Below are 26,656 nucleotides of genomic sequence, written 5' to 3'. Positions count from 1 at the left end.
ACTGTAAGCTCTATACCGTGTAGCAGATGAAAATAAGCTTATTTTTACAGCAGGCAGAATATTAGGAATCACAAACTAATATTCAATGAGACTTAAACCTGCTGAAGTGAAAAAAGAAATCTCAGTAAGATTAGCAAAACCATATGCTCAAAAAGATGAGGCAGTTTCTTCCCTTAATCAAAAATGAAAAATGAAGATATAATATCACATAATATTTTTTCTTTTAGAAAGTAAAATTGTGTCCACCTGTGAAAGTTTGTGAGAACAATGAAATTATATATTGATTTGAAAATTTATAATAGGCTTATTTTTAACCTTTTAAAAAAACATACCTTGTAGAGACCAAAGAAACCTAAGTCCCTTAGTACACTGAGGGCACTAACTCGTGGACCAGTAGTAATTTCTCCAGCCACCTGCAATCGAATCTTGACAATTTCCAGTGGATTGGTAAAGATTACTTGAGAACCTCCAGCCTGAAATTAAAAGCAGAAATCAATATATTAACCTGCTACATTATTTGCAGTATGCATCCTGTTACACTCAAGATAAGACATTTTCATTTTTGCTGCACTCGGTTAAGCTATTAGCAGTCAAGAGTTTTAGTTTTAGCGCATGTCACAAAGAAACAAACCTACTCCCCCACAAGATGAGCTGTCAGGAAAAACAGAGGAAGCAGGTCAGCCACGGCAGGACACTGCAGTACATCAGACAGACACTAGCTCAATTCTTTTTGCAAGAACACGTTCACCAACACAAAGTTATGCAATACTGACAAACCAATAACACTATAACACAAGTAATGAAGTAAAAGGAAAAATTAGTAACTAGTAAAGCAGCTGTGATGTGCAGTATATAGAAAGTGAAAACATACTGTTGAAGAGTAGAAATCTGGCAGGAACTTTTTTCAATTTTGACATGAGTTCACATAACAAAGAACACATGGATTCCAATGAACAGAATTGCAAGTATATTGTGCTTTTTTTTTTAAAAAAAACCCCTCTGAACTACCAGTTTCAGTGCCATTAAATGTGGTTTGATTCAAGAGTCTGAGCTCTATATCATTACTTAGGTACCAGGCATTAAAGAAAAGAAGGTCTAGAGACTGAAGGATTCTATTAATCAAGAACCACTAAATGTTTTCAATGTGTCAGTCTCCATTCATTGGGAAGACACCACTCAATCGATTCTGCTTTAAAACACAATGGTGGCAAGCATTTTGGATTCCCTCTGGTTCTGGTAAAGTTCATCTCATTCATCATATATAACTTAGGGCATAACCTTTAGCTACACTGACAGATCCTGAGCTAAAAAACTGCAACCAAAAAAAAGGTAATGTGAAGGTTACCTAAGTGTATTAAAAAAAATATTCACTCAAACTCCTTCTGGCTCAAATTCAACAGAATGTCATTCTAACTTCTGTTAAGTATGTAATTCTGTGGCATGACAGCTATGCTCTTCTCTATGTTCTCAAATCACACAAATTATGCAAAGGGTAACCCTCACCCTCCCTACAACAAAACAACTATTTTGTTCTAGGAGGTAATGACTAAAATAAAATAACCATTTAAAAGCATTTGCATGTAGTGATGTCTACTATGCAAACACCACGTGCACATAGTTTTAAAATTATCCCAGTGTTAAAAGAATTAATTGTAGCTCAGATTAACTATCATTCAAAATAAAAAATATGCACAGTAATATGGTTCAAATAATGTGCTGAAGAAATGGCAAATCACACGAACAACTATTCTTGTCTACCACTTGGACTGAGCATATATAATGTGGTTACAAATTAAAGTCTTTACATAACCCCCAAAATATCCCAAGTGTTTCCTATTTTGACCAGGAAAAGCATACCCTTGTGTAACTCAACTGGTTTTGACTTTCAAATTGGCATAATTTAATTTAACTGCTTTTACCAAACCAGAATCCTGGTATATATAAAACTGCTATTCTTATTGCCATCAAAAATTAGACTGATAAATTATTTAGCACATATGCTGACTTAAGTTTTGCACTTAAAACTGGAACATGTTAAACAAGAAAGCATTCAAAACAAAAGAAATCTTTCTTTTACTTGTCTACTCATCTTGCTGAGTCTCAAAATAAATAAAAAAGAATCCTGGAAAGGTTATTTGATGAATTGCATATTTCTATATAACAAATTTTTGGTGTAGATATTACAATTATTAGGCATTCCCCCATATCACCGCATATATATGTTCTTCTTAAAAGTTATAAAATCTGAATTTCAGGTGATAATGTTAATTTGCAAGATTCTTATACAAGAGCCATTCTCTAAAACACATTACTTAAAAACTCGTATCAATTGATCAACTAGCAGAATTAAACTACATTCCCTCAGTATGATATTCCTGCAGTTCATTGTGCCATGACTCCATGAGAAATGTTCCTTTAATTTTCACTACAGGAAAACCATATTAAATTTTAAAAGATTACAACAAAATTATTATTATTATTATTATTATTATTAGTGCACCAAAACATGGAACAATTTAAAAATCTATAAAAATGTTTATAAGTAAATGCCATTATAAAGAAAGGAAGTAAAAAGATATCTCTCATATTAAAGGAGAATAAAGGCAAATTATTCCAATAAGATATAATTTCAACACAAACAGATGAGAAGTACTTCAGGTGCTAGCACATATAAATGCCTATGTCTGCATGTCCAGCCTGGCTGTGTAGACACTTCCAGCATTAGACATTTGCTTCTCTGGCTAAATCCCATAGGACTTCCTCTGCTTCAGCTTGCTATTTAAAAACACGGATGCTATTATTTACCCACTTCACACAACCAAGCTTGCTGCATTCAAAGTTTTAAAAACAGAGCCCTGCATGCACCACACAGTATTAAAAGGACTATCAATTTTGCTGCCCACACAGCAGGTTTGAAGAGGGACACTGGTCATTTCCAGTGAAGTGTTTCCAGACTGTCCAGATACTCAGAACTCCCTGAACAACCTCTGCCACGCTCTGAATTTGATCTAAGATACACTCCAAAAATCAAACGGTGAGTAACTGAAAGCGATGAGCCAGACAATACCTGACAGAGGTCTCAGTAGGAGGGTTTCTACCACCTGCCTGCCTCGTGATGCAGAGGAAGGCTGGTTTATCAGCCTGTGCAGAGGCAGTTCCAGTGGTAACAAGTACAGTTGCTCGGTGGGGAGCTTTGATCATTCTGTTATTTGAGCGTCTGTGCTGGTAACTGCAGCTCCTTGCTCTCAAAATGGGGGGGGAAGCAAACCGGAGATGGCTACTGTACTCTCTAATGAAATGATTTCTTGCTTATCTAGTACTGGTAACTCCTATTGTGTTATTCATCATCACAGTAATGCAAGTGTCTCATAAATATTAATTTATTTCCTCCCAGTGCTTCTGTGAGGGAAGCACAATGAATCTGGTTTTACAAGAAGGGGTTTTGAGGCAGACAGTTTAATTGTATGACCAGTGTGTGCATTTCCTCCCTGCTCAAACATTCACAACTTGTAAGAGTCTCCAGATATCCTCATCTCCAAATCAGTAGCTTGAATGACAATAGCACTGCTTCTGTCTTCTTTCTCATTTTTTGCATAGCGAATGCAGTGAAAGAAATCTTATCAATCTGGGTTTTTTTCCAGTCTTTTCAAGGTACTGGTATGAACTGGTACGGAAAAAAAAAAAAAGACAAAACATCCTCAGCACATTGTATCACCCTGTTCATTCATTTTGTTTGGCCAAAAGTTGAAGAATACTGCCTTCTGGTTTGCTAGCCTTTGCCATCAAAAATGTATTTATTTAATTATAAGATTTTAAAATACGCTCCCAAAGGGAAGAATTTGAAGTGTTTTTTTTTTTTCCTTTGTCCCAAATAAACACCATTTAAGCTTAGGTTCCTCAAGCTAAATGATTTCTCCACTAAGTGTCAGAAAAATCAAATACATCAAATGTTTAATACAGATGGTTCCCAGTAACACAAATTTTTCTGTACTGAAGTTACAAACTTGAATACCCTCAACTCTGAATTCCTTATCACATCTTCTAATCATTTTTAAAACAAATGGCCTGACTGTATAAGTAAATCTATTACTTTTTAGTTATTATAATGTGATTAAAGTAAAAACTACAATTTTGAGTTATTAATAGGCATAGATAACCAGAGGTACTGCATAGATAATTATCTCAAAGGGCCCACAAAGGGCCCATATTATTCTGAAAGAATTTAACATTTGACCTAATCACAAGCACTTATCGTCGTTTGATTTAGAGCAAGAAAATAAAGGGAAATATCACTGTCCTCCAAGAACAATTCATACATGCATAACTAGAAACGTGCATGTCTTTAAATGTGCTTTAACAAAGTCAGCTAGCTATGCACCCAAACACATATGAATTTTTAAAATAAGCTGGGTTATTTCCCATTTTTGTGGTTCTTCAACTCTGCAATTGGTATGATATCACCCAACACCTCTCGATGGCAGTATAGTCTTGCACAGTAATACAGTACTGTCTATCATGTCTCCTGCTACTTTCCTACTTTACTGAATAGAAGGAAGAAGTAGAAATAGTTGAGGATTGGTTGGGTTTTTTTGTCCATGGAGAAATAAAGCCCACTCTGTAATTAAAAAAAAAACTGGTTTAGTAAGAAGCACTTAACAGTATGTCAGTTTAAGGAGTAAAAATGTTTTCTATTTCTTCATGTTCAAATCACTCTGCAATGAACTTGCTGGGAAATAAACAGTTTTTCACCCCCCTCATTACAGTGAGTGAAGAAATTCCTGTTCTTTTTAATATAACTGCTTTTTGTGCCCTTATGAGATTAACTAAGAAATGAGCACACCAGACACAACTCTCCTCAGGCTTTCACATCTCCATTTGAAAGCTTTGGTGTATGTTCTGAAGAGAATACAGCTTGCAATTAAAGAAGGAAATTCTGTGTTTTCCATTCCAGAAGAAAATACTAGATTCTTTTCCTTTCAGTGCTACTGACCATCAAATGTTCTTGCTCCTCTAATTAATATTATTACCTATTTCAAATTGTAGCCCCTTTCCTGCTCTCACTAACGGCTCTTAGGGTCAGCCTAGATCTTTCTTCTGCATCCCATCCAATTTATCACATATTCCCTTTTATGGTTTCATGGATGAAGAAAGGATTACTACTGCTATTAGAGTGTTAATGTTTTTCAACAATATCACCCAGGGATAGTAATTATAGCAATTAATGGCAATCATAAAAATTCATAAGCAATATATTATACAATTACCAAAAATCAACCTCTGCAAAAGAAATTGCCTACAATGTCTTGGTTACTTGTTTAATCCACAAAAGCCAAGCAAGTTCAAATTCCAAGATTTTTAGTGAACTGTTTATCATATTCAGTCCTACTGCATATCCTACTCTGTCCCAAGCCCTTCCTCCTTGTCAGTTTCCAGATGAGCTTGTTTTCCTGCACATTTCATAGCATCCATAAACACTAATTAAAGTCAAGCTTCCTAAAGTACAGACACTAAATAAAGATTGCTCATTTTCATAAAAAATTAAATTAAAAATGTACCAATGATTTCAAGAATGGAAGAATTACTATCCTCATTGTATAATAAAGGGCAACTAAGGTACAGAACTGTTCAATGATTTACCACAAAACCACATACCAACTCTACAACAGAACAAGTCTTAGAAGCCAGATTTACAGAGTGCCACTGCAGTGCTTCAAACTACCTCTAAAAGCTTTGGTGTTTGTATGGCAGTAGGTCCCAAGAGCATTAGGTGAATTATGCCAAACTGCTGCAGAGGGGATTTCACTATGGACTCTCCTGTTACCAGAAAAGCTCCCAAGTAACAGACAGCAGACCAAAATTACTGTTTTTCTTACAGTCTCAAATGTGACCACCTTAATTTCTTACAGTCTCAAAGGTGAGCACCTTAATTTCTCACTGATCTTGAAGGTGACCACCTTAATTATGTGGTACTGTATGTCAAGAGCAAAGCACACTGGGTTCTCAAAAGCTTGGTTCTATGCTACCTTTTGATTCCATAAAGCCAGCCCTCAAAAATCTAGACAAGCTATCTCATGTTATTTTGTGTTCTCTCATCTGTGGTCCTACTACACAGCATTGTGATAATGCTCTTTAGCAATGGGAGTTCATATAGTAAATACCTTTTCTTCAGATCACAAGATTTCCTGAGCCCTCAATCATCTGCTTTTCACTACCCTGATCAGCCTACCACACAAACAGCTTTCATGCTGCTCAGGCAGAATTCTGTTTTTCTCTAGCCAACCTTTCTTGTCTTCTGAGGACTGCCTTTCCTTGGTCCGGCTGAGGTTTTACTTTGTGCAGCTCAAACAGTAAACACTGCTAGAATCACAGTCTTGTTATGTCTAAATGTACATAAAATGTAAAGCAAGCTCTGTCAAATCCTCACATAAAAGTGCTCATAAATAGAATTGCAATTAGTCTGAACAGAAGTACATTCCTGCTACTGCATCGGATTTCCAAGACTCAGATACAAGTTGTGAGGAGTGTCCCACAATAGAATATTAATGACCTGGCTAAACAGAAACAAACAGGAGTACAGTTTGTTTATAAGCACTGACCAAGTCTGCAATGGGAAAAAAATTAAAATTGTGGGTATTTTCCACGTTATAGGTAATTCACTTCTCAGAAGCCTAGCCAAAAAATCAAAGTGGAGCCTACTTGATTGGCATTATAAAAGCAATTAACTTACAGACCTGTCAAATCTGCTAATGTTTGGCTCTGTCTGCTCTACTTGTCTATTTTGACTAGCTGTAGAATCATTTAATGATTTACAGACCTTTCAAGTCCTAAGGCATGGTAGCTGTATTAAAACTGTGACCCATTATTTCTTGGTCACATCATAAATTACTGTGACATCATAAATATCTTCCTTTTTCTCACAGAAAGCTAGATTTTAATTCCTGATTTGAGTTCAAGTCTTTCTTTTTGGATTTGGGGTTTTTTTGAACCTTCACTGGCAAACACTATAATATTTTACTATAATAAAAGGAGAAAGGGACATGTAATAAAATATAATTGTCAAAATAAATCTCCATGTCTTAAACTGCAGTGAGCATTTATGTAAAACTTTGCAGTCATTATTTCTAATATAACAGGAGAAAAAAAGCATAAGATTCAAGTTGAATTAATATTACGTAAGTTTGTTAGGAAAAAAAAGACTTTTTAAGCATTCAGAATTGTTTGGTTCTGGAATCAGAAAACTATCAACCTAAACCTAGGTATCCCTCCTTGTTTAACAGTTTGAAAAAAAATGTTTGGAAAATTTTCTGTCTCTCTTTTTTTAGGAGGAAAAGAAATGAAAAGAAAGAAGAGAGGAAAAGCAAAATGGGAAAGTATCTCTTATTTGTCATGGAAAAATACTTTTGTGAAAAAAAAGTTTAAATTAGATTAACTAATGCAAAAGGAAAATTCAAAATGAAATTAAATCAAGTTCTGTAAAATTCATGATTGATTTAGGGAAAGACCAGTTTAAGTAAGTATGACTGGATGAAAATTTCAGCAAACTGTTGTTTTAAAAACATCCAAACCTGCAAGGAAATATGGGGTGAGGCCAAAGAGAAGCAGGAACTTTACACCAGTAACTTTCCCAGCCTTTAGTACAACCTCTTGGAAAGGGCTATCATGTTACTGTATGTTGCCTTCCCAAACCTCATCATAAGGCTTAAATCTAAAATTAGATGAATATTTATCAGAGACAATTAAAACAGAGGAGTGTTGAAATCCAGTGAGTTTGCAAATGTGAAGTAACTTTTAAGTCTAGATCTAGCTGGGGATTTTTTACCAAAAACTTATTAGTTTAAATGATTTTCAGCATGCTGAAAATAAATACAATTACTGTGGTTCAGAGAACAGTACTACACTTTAAAAATACCTAATTAACTATTGTATAGTCAGGTACATTATATTAATTATGTTAAACAGAATTTAAATCTAAATAATTTCTAGAACAACAACAGTTTTATGCACAAAAAAAAAGCTTTACATTTAATCAAGGGAAAAAAGCATGTATTAGGAGATTCTGAAGTTTTCGTTAAAGCAGATGTGAAAATTGGATATACACAAGCAGGCAGAACTCTCCTTGAAAGTAATGGATCCCCAAGCACAGGGAGAACAGACCTCAGAGAACAAATCTGCTAAGTATTCAAGAGACATATATGCCTTTTGCTGTCAAAGGTCATAAGAGCAATCATCAAGATAACCATCTTCATTTATCTATCTCAATAAACTAGACCAAAACTTTTTTGTGTGACAGCAATTATTTGCTTCTTTTTTTTTTTCCAGATATACATGCAGGTAATTTTCCCCCTGGCATATATAGTGTGCAATTTAATTTTACCCATAGCTCAGCCTCCCTTGCCAAGTATAACTGAATTTTAACATATTTAGGTTTCATAATAATGAGAGCAAGAATGGCACCTTCAGTTTCCTTTAGTCCACAACTTCCAAATGTCTGAATTTTTGAAAGTAAGAGATCTAAATGTGGGAATTGCAGTTTATACACCCTCTGTCGCCACTGCAATGCCACGAAGAAAATGTAGCTCAGATGTGGACTTATCTTTATTACCCGCTGAAACATAAAATAAATGTTTTAAGTAGCTTAATAAAACTATTTGCACCTGATCTGTTATTTGGCATAATTCACATGGAATTTCACATTGCATTCCTGTATAAAAATTAATTCTGGGCAGGATTTTCCGCTCAATATTAACCATATCTATTTTTATGTTCCATAGCAGAGTTGAGGCTGCCCAAGCAGGTCCAATGCATTTTAACTTTATTACGATTCCTATAAAGTCTCTCGAAATATGCCTAAAATTGCCTTGACAATTTAAACAAAAGCAGATCTGTATGGGATCTGTAATTGTACTGTGCTACATGATTTAAACTGGTGAGCACATACTGAGCAGCTGGGAAGGAAAAGACTGTGTGCTCAGAAGGAGAAGGGAGAGCAGAAGGAAAGGTTAATAAAGCAAAATGTAGTTCTCTTTTCTTGCTAAAAATTACACCTCCTATTTACCGATATCATTGTATGAATACACGCAGACAAGGCAACATACATTATATAGTGATTCCTTTAGTCGTGCTATAATCCTTCTTCTGTTTTTCTTAGTATTCTTTTATGTTTTACATTCCTCTTTCTTTTGCATATTTGCATCTCCTCCCCAGTTACACAAACGTAATTTTTTAATTAAGTATTCAACTGCTTTATTTAAGATACAAAGCAAAATTACTGTCTCACCTAAAAAGTTAGAATTAAAGGTAATGTCTCAATACCCCAATACAGTATTTATGACACTTTTACAAACAGAGCTTTCCATGTGTTAACTCAAAAAAATAAGAGTAATATATAATGATATATTAAAAATAATCAGGTTACTTTCAACAGATGCCTGTAAGTAAATTAAGATTTAAAAAAGCAAGCAGCTAAACTTGATATGACTTAAAATTATTTTTTATTTAAAATATAAAATCAAGTAAAAGACCATGAAATAAAGCTTCCAGAAATTTCAATATTATTGCCACTGTAAAAAAATATTTCAAGTTGTACTTACAGCTTACACATCCTTTTATTAAGGAATTCTGCAGGTAAGTTATAGCATTAGCAGAAATCAAACCCAGCATATCTGTGTCCATTTTAATTCAATAAGGTTAAGTCAGCTTTTTTGGTTTAGATGCTCAGCAGATCTTAGCTCTACAGCATCATTACACGATGCCTTGAAACTGAAGATTTTTACTAGCTCATAATGATAAGGGCTATATAGGATTTGCATGAGTGATGAGAGTCCAAAATGCGCAGCAGAGATCAGAGTTCATTGTGGGTGTCAGGCATTGTGCAAATCTAAAAGCTACATGCATTTTATGGGTAACAAATACTACAGTCATTAGGAAAATTTCTTACAAACAAAGGAGATGGAAATCTTGTGTTGGTAATTTACATAACAGCCGTCCTTAAGTATAAAGGTTATACTTTTAATTGTATTCTTGGGGGTCTAAAAACAAAAATCTCAACCAACCTATCGCTTTCATCTTCACGTAATAAAAAGCTATGAAACAGGCTGTTAACTGAATTAAGTGTCACAAGGTCATGAAATAAAAGATCTATTTTCTTCTTTTCTTCTTTCTTTTTTTTAGGAGAGAAAACAGTTTACAAAACAGAAAAAGACTTGTTCAATGAAACAATCAGCTTTAGTTACAAGTGCAAAAGTCAGCCATGTGTACTAATTCACAGTAATTATGATGCAAAGTGAACTCCTTGGAGACTTAAAAGTCAACGCCTGGCAATGGTTGGGCAAACAGCAGAGTGGAGCTACTCAGGTGATACTGACCCCTTCAAAGCCCTTTGTGTTAGTGAACAACCCAAACTATCCAAGTATCTGCTTGTCCTCCCTTTCTCAGGTATTATTACTATACCATATTCACAGGGCTGCTATTTAGAACATTGCAAACTAGCATGCATCCCAGCACTCAGCTCTTGCATAAGCAATGAATACATTCCAAGGAAACAGAAGCACTGAAGAAGAAAAATTTAAATCTGTGTTTGTAACACAATCCCAGCTGAGAATTAGATGTGGAACGTGGAAAGGTGATAGGGCAGGAGTCTTAGAAAATTCATCTTAGTTGTCTTCCCCTTTTTAGACTTTAACACATCATGCCCTCCTGTCTTCTTGCCTCCCACATAAGCAATTACTACATTGTGAAATGAGGTAAAAATCCAAGACTGACAATTTTCGAGCATTCAACACTGCCCGTGCTGCTTCCACAATGAAATCACAGGTTTCACAATGGCTTAAATGGGGACAAAAAGTTGGGCCAATACAATGCTGAAAGTTAGAGGAAAAAGCATGTCTTTGGCATCTCATATTTAACACATAAATTTACACCATGACAGAAAAATTCACCCCAAAAAACCTAGGAACTGCTGATAATGAGAGTCTCTGTTGCTAGTCTGAATTGGGTTTAAAATTACAAAAGAACCCAAAGACCACCTGCAGAAGAGACAAGTTGCAACCTATCTACCTGGCACCAAACTATGCCCTTAAGTGGAGCACTACAGTTAAAAGAAAACTCAGGGCATTCTGCCACTGCACGTCTACTGCTATAACTTCATGCAGCATCTCACTGTTAATATAAATTTAGGACAAGCCAACATTTACAGCACATTTAAAATACATCTCAAACCACCTATCTCTTAAAACAGATCCTTAGTTTACAATGAACTGCTGGCAAAAAGCTTGCTGCAGCATTCTCATGAATGACAGGTCTCTGTAAAGAGTGCTTTTTGTACTGCATTAAAAAATTCACAGCAGCCTGTAAAATAAAAACTCTAGATCAAATGACATTTTAAATGAAAATTTTGCAGAATTCTCTATGGCTGCTATGTTCATGGGACTTTTTATTAGTGTAAGGGGCAAATACCTTTTACTCTGCAAGCGCTTTATTGCATTTTTCCTTCATTTACAGCATGCTTTTTATTTAGGGCTTTAGAGACCCACATTCTTCTCTCCCTCCCCTTCTTTTTTCCTTCCCTGAATGCTCCTAAAATTACAGAACAAGGGGATCCTACCTGGCAGTCTACAACAGGTCAGTGATCAAACAGAAGGAGCAGTGAGACAGCAGCCAAATCCTGCCCCATCTCCTGAGAATTACAGAAAGCCAGGGCTTCGCAGCCTGCAATGCAACCGAGCCACTGCACCCTGAGGCTCAGATAATCGTAGTTCACTTTCTGCAAGCACATACAGCACAAATCTCTGCACCTACTGAGGTTAAGATGCAAGCATTTTTTTTAAAGTTGCTGCTCACTGTAGTTTTCGACACAGGTAGAAGCTGCTTGAAAATGTGACCTCATCTATCTTATGACAGCAGAAACAAAGATAGATTAAAAATACACCAGCGTTGCTCTGCCCCAGTGATCAAAGCTGTTTTAAATAAACAGTGCTCTTTATCTGTAAAATGCACTGGTCTTTGAACAACTATTCGTTTTACCTAAAGTATTTACATTTCCTTGAACAAATCAATACACCAGATACAGTAAGCTGTAATAGGAACAGACAGAACTAGACCAAGTAGTGAAGTATTATCATTTATCCAGTAATGCGCCAGTTGTTCATTAAGATACTACTTTGTGCAAGGAAAACACTCTTAAAATCTTAGTAGGTTTTAAATACAGCCTACATTCAGGAATGTATTATGCACTGAGTTAACATTACACAGCCTACGTCTGCTACGAACTCAAAGAAGTATGAGCAGTCTTTGCCATTTCAAAAAGCCAGTATCACTGCAAAAAGTGAAAATTAGTGGGTGCAATAACACATCAGGAAAGAAGTGACGTGGTAGAGTGGGTGCCACAAAGTAGTAACTAATTATTAACTTCTGGAAAGGTTAGCATGAATCCTCTTTAGGCCATAAGCTACAGCCAACATGAATAAAGACACATTCTTGATTAAGGAAACAAACTCTAAGCCGTGAGAATTACAGAGCTCAGTTAAAAGGCACGATGCACAGAAACATTTACCCTTTCATCAAGAACGGCTGGCCTATCTAGGAAAGAACTGAGATGCTCTAGGAGAGTCTGCTCTTGAACCGGATCTGTGGTTAAACAGAAGCCTTAGTCCACACAATTAATCTTATGAACTGCACTTTCATGAATGTCATATGAAGGAAATTAAAGATACTTACACAGCCACCAGCAAGAATTTCTGCAGCCAGTGGGACAGATCCATCTTTAGTCCTGAACTTATCTCTCACAAAATCATTAACCTTAAAAGACAAACATTTATGAAAGCTGATAAATTAAAAGGTCAGAGAAAACACTCATCAGCTGCAAATTCTGTGCAAATGAAAATGCAAATACATCCACTAAGCTACCAAACTACAAGACAGCAAAGAAATCAAAGTCTGAGATTTTGTCTTAAATATTCTAAAGCTATGTTCTTCCTTCTAACAAAAATTTGCAGTATAATTTAAATACTTATTATTCAAAAAACAAATCATCACTATTAATGTAATTTTAAAAATCATAAAATTATAAATACGTTAATATTTTAGAAGTGTCAAATTAATAAAAATTTTAAATCAACAAATTAAAATGTCAAATTAATATCAGAATGTTCAATACTAAGCTTTAACACAATGGCAATTCAATTAGTAGCATTACATGCCTTTTTTTAATACATACTACTAGCTTTGATGAATACTGCCTTAATAGTGAATAAACAATATATTGTGATTGGATTATAGTAAGAAATTCTTAAGTGCCTTACAAATACTCAAATAACAAAATTACAGAAGTAAAACATTTATAAAAAACCATCACACAAACAAGTTTCTTTCTTACCAACAATTCACTACATGCTCATATTATCTAGGTCCTGTTGCACTGGAATCATACATACAGTAACCACATGGAGATACAAAAACAAAAGCCCTCCAATGAGTAACTATTCTGATTTGCTAAGAAGTGAAACCAAAGGCCTATGCTACTTACAAGCAAGCAGAAGAGCTGAACAAGTTGAATGAGCTTGCTCTATTTTGGCGGGAGTCCAAAAATAAGTTTTAGTAAGATTCTTTAAATTTACATCTACACCTCCAGATGAGACTTGTATGCCACTTGTACTGTTCACAAGTCAGATATTAATAGCTGCTAATTTTAATTTGCTGCATTTTACAATGTGGAGAAACATGAAAAAAATCCATTTACAAACTTACAGTAAGTTTTATGGCCTTCTCTGGTGCTACTCCTAGTAGCTGTGGTAACAGACCTGTAACATGGAAATAGAGAATTCAAGGCATTGAGTAACTTGGTATTAAATAAACAAATCAACAAATGTAGAGACCAGCACCTAGAAACGGGCGATTTTTACAGCAATTTTGTGTTATTATATATAATGAGAGTACTTAAACATTCCATTTTGAGAACAAACTTTGTGCTACCACTTCAAGTACTACCACTGTCTATATGGATTTGTTTCTTCACTCTTTTTAATTCATACTAGCTCATTCTATGTTTAAACACTAATATAGATTTGCCAAATATGTTTCAGTACTGTCCTAAGCTGACTTTTATTTTCTGCATCTTCACACAAAAATCAAGACCTTCCAATTAATTTTGTGAGATACACAAAGAATCCACTTCAAAAGTCAAAACCTCGGTACCTTTTCCTAGCAAAAACAATGGCATTAGATGGCAGGACCGAAGGGGATAGGAATCAAAATAATGCAAAACATTCAAACATGTATGACTGCATTCTTGAGCTCTTTGCCCAGCTATATCACCAGCTCTTAAAACAAAGGAAGTTATGTTGCTTTCTACCCAGGTATGGAATTTTCTATTTTATTTTGTTAGAAGTGATGTGTTACAGAACTGGAAGTGTGAATTTCTGACTGTCAGCTTCACTTGTTTGAAGTGAATGGTCGATATTTTGTAAACATTTGAATGACACAGCCTAAAAATAGGCAACAAAGCCTGAAGCTACAATGGTGTTGTAAGCATTCATCAGCATAATGAAATTAGGACACCATTCAAAAATGTGAGAAAATCACCCCAGCTAGAGCTCCTGGTGCAGAACCCTTTGTTTTAGCAGCTCAAGCAGCATATTTGGGTACTCTCTACAAAGCCTGACATTTTCACCTCTCCATGGTTTTATTTTGTTGAAAAGAAACTCCAAAAACAATTAAGTTTCCACCTCTAAAAGTTAACCTGACGAAGAAACATTTTCTTAAAGAACTAAATGTCAGAATAACACAGAAAAATGCACAAGTTCTGGTTTAGTATATTCTTTGATCCTGCTACTATCCATCAGCTTTACTGGTTCCTACTGATCCTCTTAATAAGAAATTTACATTGAAGAAAAGCACCATTTGATTTGTGGTAGCAGAAGACCCAACCATATTTATATACTGATGTTTTTATACAGTTGATGTACATGTAAGTGTAACATTTACTCAAGATAACTATGCTGCATTATGATCACATGACTTAATATTCAAATTTAAAAATACAGTAGCACTAAGTTCATATACAGTGCTCAAAACCAAAAGAGATTCTGCAGAGTAAGTTAAATTTTAGAATCTGAGTTTCTTAAAAAGTGTTACTTGTATGGGTGACATCAAATCAGACTTCAATAAAAAACCATTAAGCCGTTCAGAATTATGTAATTAAATATTACATTATCTGCAGCACTATGAGGGAAACACAATAATATAAAATGAACAGAATTTTTTCATTACAAAATTATCTTTGTAATTGCTATAATATTTACAACTTGCTATAAGACATGTGTGGCTTTATAGAAACATTATGGCAAATGACTTTATATCTTCAGAGATTAAAAAATGTCCCATATACTTTAAAAGCACACTACCTAATCTTAAGCCAAATCCAGCAAAATTAAGCATGTCTGACATAGCAGATAAAATTCCAAACACAAAGGTCATTAATTTTAAAATCACATATACATATATTATTACACCCAAGCTATATATACCGTGACTTTCAAGTCATGTTTTGTCAAATAAATCACAGAAAAAGACATTCTAAAATATCAAGATATGAAGAGTATAAAAGTAGTCCAGTTGATGATCTACATAAACCTCCAATCTTAGAAACAACATTAGCAGGACAAATCAAATCCATTTTCACTGAACTGATCTGAAGATGGCCTTTTAACCATTTTTCAGCTCCCAAAACTTTGCATTTGTAAAAACACTTGCAAAGTCATAAGAAAAAGATGTTTATCTTGGCACAAGTTATTTTTTTTCCATCTGGTTCATTCCTTTTGTACTCAAATCTGAATGGGAATGTTACTACTCAAAGCTTTCCTTAAAACTTTGAGGTAGGGAAGAGAAAGATTAAATAGAATAGGCAGCAGTTTAAAAAAAAAACCAACAGCAGAAAAACCCAGCTAAACCACCAAAACCTTGAACATTTTTCCTGCCTCTACTTCACACGTAATTTTGCTTTGTTAATTTAATTACAGATAATGCTGTATATATCTACTGCAAGATAGAAACCAGTATTCTATAAAAGGTAGCATGAATTTTAAGACCAGTCACACGTAATTTTGCTTTGTTAATTTAATTACAGATAATGCTGTATATATCTACTGCAAGATAGCAACTTATAAAAGTTATAAGTTGCAACTTAAAAAAGTTGCTTAAAAAAGCAACTTATAAAAGGTAGGATGAATTTTAAGACCACGTTTTATAGCCTTACCAGGTACCAGCTAGGCTTACTGTCTCCAGCATCTTAGGAAGGCAGAGGGACCCTTCATTTGATCTCATACCTATCTCCAAGTGGTACCTGTGCATTCTATATGCTATGACCACCAAAATTAAATTTTCTTTTCTTTATTGTTTTGATGAGAGCCCTGAAACACTGTCGAAAAATTTCGAAACATGATAAAGATGCTAAGTTTTGAAAGAAAGAAAGCACATCAAAAGCCCCATATATGAAAATGTCATATTTCTGTTGGGGTTATCTTGACACTGTGGGAATTTCTCAATGTTACTATGCATTAGCAGATCAGCAATATGACATATACACAGATGGAGAACAAGCTTAAAAATGTCTGACAGTGCCTTAAAAATGCATGCCTTTTATAACATCAGAGCATAATATCTTGCACATAGGCAGCCTGCTAGTACAGTACATAGTAAACACATTATTTTCAGTGCCTTTTTAGCAGCAATTACAATGTACCACTCTGTTTCTGACACACTGTCATAGTGGGACTCTCAGGGAAGGGGAAGGTGTGTGCAAGACAGAGCACCAAGGGCTGCATTCATTTTGTGACACCCTACAAGTTATTTTCTGAAAGCAGTCTAAATACGTTGTGAATACACACACAACAGCTCTGCCAGCCCAGCCGTACCGATAGCACTGAGAAACGAAACTCTTACTTGGCTAAAGTATTTTTTTAGATGTCTAACAGGGAAGTTTCAGTTTCACACTGTGTAACAGATGTGATTTTCCATTCATATTAGGAAAAAACAGTGACTGAAGGTTTTGTTGCTCGATCTAGATAAAATATTTGAAACCATTAGGCCATCTCATAGGAAGGCAGTAATAGAACACTGCCACATTTTCCCATTACAGGATTCACAAAATAAACTAGACAATTAATCACCAGTTGCCATTCAAATATAGCTCCCTCAAACTGGAAATGGGGTATTTCCTAAAAATTTTGTGCTTTGACAGAACTTGGGGTACAAGTAAGCTTGTAGTTCCAGTCTATATATGGTATTCCATTGCATAATTTGGAAGGAAAGCTTCTGCCACAGTCTTTTTGCATCATTAGCATGGGAGTCCAGTAATAACATACCAGTAATAATGAACCTGGATGATGAACAAATCATTAAAATATAATTAGATGGCATTTGGAGTCACTGCAGGGCTAGAAGCACAACAGAAATAAAACTAACAAACAAGTTCCTGAACAGTTAATGATCACAGAGTCTTCAATAGCATTCCCTGTCTTTTCCATCCTCCAGGCAAAGTGGCATTAACGGCATGGCTACCAAACATTTTCCTAAACTACATTTTATCTCTGGTACTTAAATTTCCCATGAAACTTCGATCAAGTATGTGTGAAATAATCTCTACTGGATGAACTGCTTAAATCTCTGAAGCATTCTGTGACTCATCAGGTGGACTTCTGATTAAAATTTTATCATGACATGTAGGTGACCTCATCAGTTGGAAGAGACCTTGACAAATCACAGCTTTCAAAATTTTCTTAAATTTGCATGCATAAAAATACCTGTGAGTTTCTAAATATGCATTTTGGGTATAAATGTAGACACAACAGTAAATTACAGGTATATGAGATGAGCATTCTTTTCAGCCATGCTGAGAGACAGATGAAAAATTTATCTCAGATATAAAGTCTTTAAAAAATGCTAACAACACAGCATTCATATAATACATATTATAAAGACTCTACAGAGGTTTATATCATGTTTGTTTTTGTTGGTTTGTTTTTTTCTTTTTAATCCAAGTGTCTTCTCAGTGGAAACACTGATTACACCTAGAACCAAACTGACATCAAACCAAATTTAGTGCTCTCTATATATCCACAAGATGGTGTAATTTATCCTTATCTGAGATGGTGGTTTAAAACATGGTTTCCAAGTTTGGAAAAAAACAGTGATACAAAAAAGAAAAATCAGTTCACTTTGTCAAATGGAAATATGAGCCTTTTATTAAGAATATCTGAAATGGCTGAGTTCAGAGTGGGGTTTATAATTTCTGCTTGCTTTCTTGAAGTGCATCATGACAAAGAGACCACTGCTCTAAATGTTTCTAGTACAATTTTTAAAAAGCTTTTGCATCTATTCAGCTAAGGAGAAGTCTCCCAATGATTACTCCCTCCTTCAGTGGGGACAAAACCACCCACATTGACTTAACCCTAAAGAAATCAGCTGAAGAAAGAATTGAAGTGAGCAGTGAGTAGCAAAAAGTAGTGTACTCTGTAGTGTGTCCTACCCCGGGTAGAATTCAAGACTAGAATAAGATGACTCTTGCTAAATGTTTACTGCATTACATTGGGTAATTACATTAACCTACAAAACACTTCTTTCAAATCTTCCTTCCTCTCAAGCTTAACTGGAAACTTCCTTCTGCACTCAGCTCCTTAACTTTCTTCAACATCTCCTGAGAAACTGAGCAACAGTCTGAATTTACGGAACTGCACAGAAGGAGCTCCAGATTTTTAAGCAGTTTTCTCTCTTTGCCTCTTTAAAAAGAGCTAAGTCAGGGTGCTCTTTAAGGAGAGAATTTGTAGAAGTGCAGGTCTCAATTTGCCTCTAAAATGATGGTATTCAACTATATAATCCAGAAATTAGATTATTGGCCTGGTCTTTGAAGTTCAGCTCCACCAAACTGAGATTCCACTATTCAGTATTCCTTGGAAAATTGGAAAGTAGCAAAGACAATGGGGAACGTAAGGACAAGCTCTACTGATGAAGTTTCCTAAGGTTCCCTAAACCTGGCAATGAAAAAAACCTTTCCAAACTCAGGACAAGCAAACAGAGTTTAGAGCATGCATTTATAACATTTCTGAGTTTTTATTTGTTTTTTTTTTCCAAGTTGAAAAAAATCACTGTCCTTCAGAATTTCAATAAGACAGAAGGATGCAATAGTAGAATTCTGCATATTTATTATTTCAGGATGCTGGAAGAAGCAGACAAAAATTTACAAGGAATACATTTGGTTCTTTAGGTAATACCTGAGACTTTTTGAAGGTTTTGCTTGCTATAAATCCTTACAAAATAGAGACCATGTCAATACTCTTTATTAAATTATTATGTCTACCCCAAAAATGGCCTCAAACTCAGTCAGTAATAAGAGAGCCTTCCCATGTCCAATTGTGCTGCAATAATTACAGTGTCTGTATTTTGCAGAGGAGCTACTTAACCACTCAGGTCATATGTTATAGTGTGCACATCTATCACACCACCTAGTTTTAGTATTGTTTCCCACATTGTTTTATGAACTGTTACTTTTTTCTAAGGTGCACACAGCTTTGCCAGTTCATAACAATATGCTACCAAGATAACTGTTCTTCATTCCTTACTCAACAGTTTTTAACAATTAATTTCTTTCATTATAATATTCTTATCTTACAAGTGAAAATAATTTTCTAAGCAAGCTAGCTAAAAATGAAGTCAGTAATGCAAATTTCAAATTCTCCCCTTTAATATGGCAGAGGGGCATAAAATGTCTCAATAATTGTGACACCAGAAATACAATTTACTTTAACTCTGTAACAGAGACAAACTGGAATCTCATGCCAAGGTTCCTGATTCTTTATGACTCCTCCTGATTACCTGAATTGACACCACTGATGCCACAACTGGGACAAGGACAGAACAGAAAAAAAGCCACCATTTAACTTCAGGCACTTATCTAAGATATCCAAAGTGAGTATGATTTGCATCTAGAACAGAGTCAATGGATTTTGGAGTTTTCTCCATTGACTACAAAGGCAGGTTGGAATGGGTAACTTCCTAACTTAAGCGTATGGGTTACATGTATAAAGCTAAGTGGGCTGAAACCCAATGAGTCAGTCTGGCTGACTCCACAGTGACAAACTAGGAAAAGACATACATAAAACTTGATAAAGATGACTATTTCCAATGATTACTGAAGCAAATGCAACTGGATCACAGAGACCTTTTTGTCTCAAAACAAACACAACAAAAGGTACTGCAAAGAACAAAAACCCACAGATGATCTAACTTCTTACCAAACAGGACAAAACACTATGGGCACTAAGCACTGCTTAGTGGAAATGAGAACTTTACTAACAAAATATTTTTGCTGCAGGAAATTGCCAATGTTCCCCTATGGCAGATGAGGAGAGAAAGGACAGATAGGTCCTACAGCAATGTTCTCATTACAGTGAAGTTTTAATTATCGAGAAGTTTGCAAATCCTTCCCCTGTAACAAAGAAGCAAAACTGAAGTCTGAAGTAAAAAACTTTTAATAATATCTTATCATTAGTATATAACATCTTTTAAACTTACCTCGATAAAGCCCAAAGAAACCTTCATAACGTAGCACTTTCTTGAAGCAATCAAAGCTGTTTTTATACATAAGTTCTCCCACAAAAGAGCCTGTAGAACGCTGGTTTTGCATGCGAGTTTTCACTAAATCAATTGGGTAGACTGCAGTAGCTCCAACAGCTGCAAATAAAATTCAAAATATAAAAAAACATGATTCTGCATTTGCACTGTTTGATTGCAACTGCCATCTTTCATATTTACATCTAACTATAACATCAGTTATATCTTTTTTCTTCATGATATATTCTGGATATATTAAACTACCTCCCACAGTTTTAACCAAACACACTTTCCAGTCCTACCTCATTATTAATTTTATTTTCCTGAAATATTTTTGGGGACAAATCAGATAGCAACACCACGTGGAAACTCCAACAGCTCATAAATTCCATAACTCTTGTAGACCAGAAGATCCTTTCCCCTTCAATCTTACACAGTCATCCCACCCCTTAGACACAGCTCCAAGGAAAAGTCTGAGAAGCCTTCCACATTTAAATGAGAGGCAAAAGGAGAAGAAGGGCAAAAGAAAAGAAGAAAAAACCCAAACAGTGAAGATGAATATTCTTTTGCTCAGCCATGACTAACCTCCAGCAACTGAACCAAGGGCAAACCTGTACGCTGATTCTGCAATCTGGATGAGAACAGGTCGAGACACATCGCCTGAAGCTTTCTGTCAAGGCAGGATTTAAAGCAAAAGGAAAGACAAGAAAAATAATCAAAACATCTCATTTCCCAAGAGAACATTTCATGATCAGACAGATATAAGTATATGGATACCTAGAAAAAATTCCACAATACACTAGAGATTTTGTTCTCAATTATTACTTCTTTTCCATTAATTTCTAAGTGTCATATAAGGCAGCCTCTTCAGATCAGAATAGGAAAGAAAACAGATACTACAACAAAATTATGCAACTCTAAAATCAATGGCCTAAATGTGGTCTAAATGAGGGCTTACATATTGCCTCTTCAGTCATTAATTTTCTACAGCTAAAAGCAATTCCAGTTTGGAATTTCATTCTACTGCCACCAAAACAAGTACACCTATTACTTCCCAGGCTACCAAAACAAGTATGCAAACATACAGATTAGCTGAAGGAAAATAAGGTTTTATAAAGTACCCCCGCAATTTCATTTGCTCACAGTCTATGAGTGCTAGATTCAACGCAATGAAAAATAAATTTCAGAAGCGTTCCAGATTTAAAATTTCTATCTAATGAAAGAAAATAATAATGAAAACAAAAGTTCTGCAGGGGCATTAAATCTTTCATACTTACTAGCACTTTTTGCAACATATTTAGGATACTACAAGTAAAGCAACAAAACAAAAATATGGATACATTTTCCTGTGTTTAAGTTTTAGTTAATTCCAATATTGGTGGAGATGACCAGAAATAAATTAAAGATATCAATGTAGCTGAAAATATTTTCAGTCTCAGCATCAAGCAGCAAAGGAATTAGGTGGAAAAAAGTGAAAAGGTAGGACACATACACAGAAGAAATGGAAAGATTTAAGGACCATTGTTCATTGTCCTTGCCTCTTAGAACAACGTAAATCATGGTAGCAGAGACAGTGGCCCCAAAGCGAAAAGTGAAGAAGCTGCTGCTTTCATCACACATTTTTCTCTACCTTTTACTGCCACCTATTGTAACTTATGTTACTTGATATTCAGCCCAATGCAAGTGCTTTTAACTCCTTTAGGAGTCTTCTAGGAATAGATGGTGAGCTTTTGGGAGCCAGCTCACTTGAATTCAGCCCAGCATCATCACCACGTAGTCAGTGCTTGAACAAACGGAAAACCACCACCCCAGATACTGTCTTGGAGTGGTGGTGGGGGTGTTCACATGTAGGGGAGGCAGGAGAAGAAAAAAGAGAAGAAAAAGAGACACACACACACAGAGGCCTGGCTTATGGCCTGGTAGTCCTAAAAATGTAGCCTGGATCAACTCATTGTGGTCAAACTGGCGTCTCCGCACAGACCCAGAGCAGGAAAAAAGAAAACCAACAAAAAACCCTTAGTCTCACAAGACACAAAGTTAAGACTGCCTTAAAATAGAGACAAACAGGAGGGTTAGTTTTAAATCTATCTGTATAGAAACTTGTGTCAATGAAAATACAAAATATGATAAGATAATATGAAAACTAAAAGATCAACAGGTTTGACATTTAAAGAACACTCCTACTTCCTTTTGCCTCAAATTCAAAAAAAAAAAATCCATTTGTGGTTATACCACTGAAAGTAAATATCATTTAGGTTTTGGACATACTTTTACTGAAACTGTGATGTTAGTCTATACATAAGCTCTCCTATTTTGATATTCAGCAGAGCATAAAGCAAAGCAGAGAACACTGTGAAGCCAGGAACATGCATATGTGTTCAGTATAAGGGCTGCCATATCATAGGATAGATGCTGAATCTTAATTGTTTTCTCTTTTCCTCATTAAAAAGAACACACAAAACGGAATCACAAAACTTAAGCACCTTAATTAGGCATGCATCTAATATTTACTGGCTAGCTAGATGACACTGCTATACATATTATCTTTCCAAAGTAAATTACATTTGACTGGTTAAAATGGAGCCCAAGAGGAAGGGGCACAAAGAAGACATGGAGAGAACACAGCACCGGATAAAAAATAAATTCCAACAAGATGTTACTCCTCACAGTTATTACAGAACACAAGAGAAAAGCAACTTAGATAACAACAACGGGAAGAGGTTGGCTGTCTATTTAACTGGCACTGGAAACAAATAACTACATCATGCTGGCTGCTGTTCTTACCTGCCTCTGAGCCTCAGCCAGGTTGTAGGGCAACGTCCCCTCCTCCAGAGGAGCAATTCTCTCAATATCAGCTAATGTCATGCGCCTGAGGAAATTAATTCACATTAGTGTTTACTTAGAGGTTGGTTTTCCAATCACGAGAAGTTACATGCACGTGGGCCACTACACTACACTCTCCTGTTCCCCACCACCACCTCCCACTCCTTCCAAGAAGAGGAGAGAAGAAGAAAGAGAGAAGGATAGATAATTCTCCACTTACCCCCGTGGCTCATAAAGATCTGCTAACTGAAACAAGATGTCAACTTCCATGGGTGTAACCTGACCAAATTTCTGGGCTGCCAGAACAAACTCCTCTGCAACAGAATAAAAATACAGAAAATGAAATTAAATCAAACCAGAAGAAATAATCCAGAGCAGCCCAAAGTTGCACTATATTTTAGTATAAAGTAGAAGATGCTGGTTGGGGAGGGTGAAAGGGGAGTAAGTTACCCAACACAGAAGTGTTCCTGTCACTACATAAACGTGTGCTTTAAATGGTCTGTCCTTCATGCAAGTAAGTACAACTCTCTGGTCTTAAAGCTTAGTACTACCAGCAGGATTTAGGATGTTTGACATACGGTATCAATCAGCTGCAGGTCAGAGGGAAAAATATAAAATAAAAAGCAAACAAAGAAAAACCCCCAAAACAGGAGTCAAGAGATGTGGAACTTTTCAAGCATAGTCCCAGGAGGCCACATTAATGAAACTCTGGTGTTGCACAGGGAATTCTCTATAAAAGTGGTTAGATATAGCAGATAACATCTTGTTCCAAGCTTGTAGATCAGCTTACTGTGCCGCCAATACAAGTTTATGGAATTCTTCAACTACCCTTGAAGGTCACTTTAATAGGCTGCCAATTTGGCAGGAGTCCTAGGAAGTTTTTTAAACTTTTAAATATCTTTACATACTTCCCTCACCCTGCCCCCACTACCAGTTTACTAGGACCTTTTTCTGATTGAAACAAAATGAAAAAGCTGGAGGGTGCACTCTGACAGGACTGTACAAAACTGAGTGGCAAACCAAGGAATGGTAACGAGGTTGGCTTCCCCCCCTCCCCCTACTGATTTAAAAGCATACAGATGAAGTCTTTCCCTCCATTCAAATACCCAAGGAAACTTCCACACTGCAAATATTTCTACCAACCTTTAGTGACTTCCACATCTTTTCTATTTCCAGCTAGAGTACTGTAGATCTTTCTAATGAGCTCCATGTTGTTAAGGAGAGAATTAAATCCATTAAAATAGGAAAAGCTGACCTGATGGGAAGTGGTACCTCCAGCAGCCTAGAGACAGAAGAGAAAAAGAGAAAGGAGATTGTTGCAAGACTAAAAAAACCTTGAAATAAAAGTTTTCAAAGAATGTTGTTTTACAAGAGTGACAGCAGCTCAGGCTTGCTTTTTCAAAAAACCTTCAAAATAAAGAACTTTAAACTATGAAAGATTCTTATGTTACTGAAACTAATCATGACCAGAGTATAAAACTCTCCCCACCCTACAAACCTAAACAAATACATATGCAGGATTATAACAACATAACCAGTAGTAATTTACAAAGTTCAAGTTTCAGTACTCCTTTGGTTGGAAATGTTTCATAAGTTGGCTTATTTCTAGTAATGAGGAAATCTACTTCTACATGTAAAGCATATTACTATATAGAAAATTTCAACAAAATCAAAACATATTCTGAAAAAGGTCAATTGAAACCTTTAAATTCACAGGCATTTCAAGTCATGGAAACCAGCAGTAAGCTCTCAGGCTTATATCAGGCAGTCAAACATAATGGGAACAATAAGGTTCGAACAGTTACTCATTTTCAAATGAGAACTGAGACTAAACCTTTGTCTTAAAGGGGTGATGGGTCTGCACATAGAAAAAATATTGGATCAATTCACTATTTAAATTATAAGATCAATGATCAAGCAAATTTCTGAAAAAAATATACGTATAAGCTTATTTTTTTTAAAGCCGAATTTTAACTGACCTTCAGGGATAATAAAAAATCATATCTGATGTTTTATGACAGAGCATATGACACAGGAAGGCTGGTAACAAGACTGATAGAGAACCATGGAAGAAAGTACCAAATCTCACTGTCAGTTCCTAAATCTTCTGGCTATGCTTTTTGCTGCATGCATTTTCTAATATTCTGGTCAGAGTTTCCACTACTCATCACTTCACAATTGCAAGTGAAGTGATGAAATCTCTCCCTTGCAAGTCTAAGCAGAGCAGACCTTTAAGCAGATCTTCAAACCTAAACATGGCTAAGCTTTGGATTACTTAGAATGTGCTGCTACAAGTTCCCAAAATTATAAACTGTGGTCAAAACCAAATGTACCTCTTTCCTTTATGCACTTCTAACTGAGACAAAATATACAGTCAAGTGTTAAAACTATCAGTCAAGATACAGTTAATGTCCTTGATTGATGGTGCAACTCTTACATTGTCCCAGATACTTGGAAATTACACTCAGGAGCTTAGAATTTACATTACAAAGCAAGTTCTTTGAGGATGATAGTCTAAGGGGGATGTAATGGCATTCAAAAATATTTGACAGAGTCTACTATGATGGAACGGCTAGAAAAAGGCAAACTCAACATCTGTAGGCCATTACTAAGGTCCATCTACCTTTGTCTCTGGAAACCAAGACCATTGAGTATATATATTCAGCAATCAGGGTTAATTTTCATATATGTAGATAATAACTGCTAGACTTCAAAACATGCATCCTAAGGCTGGATTACGTGTCATGTAGCGGTCAAGGTACATAAGAAAAGGAATTCCACATCTGAATCCCAGGTCTGCCAGCTGGGATACCACAACTACTCACAGCTACTAGACATTCTTCTACAAATGGTGTCAGCATGTGTGGCCGGATAGTGACCATAATGTCCCTGAAGTCCATAGCTGTAACTCTTCCAGACTGAGCATTGTCTCTCTGTACAAAGGCTTGTTTTGCATGTTCTAATTGTATCTCCTGAAAATATACAGATAAAAAAAAAGCAGTTAGGTTCAAAATAATCACCTTAACAGTTACATTTAATATAAGTAATGCAATCCTACGAGACTCTCATACCTAACAAAACACAACTACATGCAACCAAATTTTAACTGGCTGTTATATGTATGTTTTATGTAAATTTCAGCCTTTCCTATTCAGCCTTTCCTATGGTGTCTATCACTGACCTCAGCACCTAGGACAACATCATGATTTCTTTGCTGTCTGGACATTATGTC

The 26,656-nt window shown here is 35.6% G+C and overlaps 1 protein-coding gene across 5 annotated transcripts in view; it reads right to left on the bottom strand.

Annotated features, from left to right (window-relative positions):
- SLC25A13 (solute carrier family 25 member 13) overlaps positions 1–26,656 on the bottom strand; it is a 99,194-nt gene that overhangs the window by 16,270 nt on the left and 56,268 nt on the right. For all 5 annotated transcript variants that reach the window (XM_039708269.1, XM_039708261.1, XM_039708254.1 and 2 more), the window contains 9 exons: positions 26,250–26,396; positions 24,568–24,706; positions 23,645–23,738; positions 23,386–23,470; positions 21,187–21,271; positions 20,563–20,721; positions 13,744–13,796; positions 12,715–12,795; positions 333–473 (listed from right to left, as the gene is read on the bottom strand). In XM_039708269.1, coding sequence (XP_039564203.1) covers positions 333–473; positions 12,715–12,795; positions 13,744–13,796; positions 20,563–20,721; positions 21,187–21,271; positions 23,386–23,470; positions 23,645–23,738; positions 24,568–24,706; positions 26,250–26,396 — 984 coding nt within the window. The remainder of the gene's footprint in view (positions 1–332; positions 474–12,714; positions 12,796–13,743; positions 13,797–20,562; positions 20,722–21,186; positions 21,272–23,385; positions 23,471–23,644; positions 23,739–24,567; positions 24,707–26,249; positions 26,397–26,656) is intronic.

Source organism: Passer montanus, unplaced genomic scaffold, assembly GCF_014805655.1.
Source record: "Passer montanus isolate IOZ18808 unplaced genomic scaffold, ASM1480565v1 scaffold10, whole genome shotgun sequence".
Taxonomy (NCBI): Eukaryota; Metazoa; Chordata; class Aves; order Passeriformes; family Passeridae; genus Passer; species Passer montanus.
Note: the sequence above shows the minus strand (reverse complement) of the source record. Positions and strands in the feature narration are given on the sequence as shown.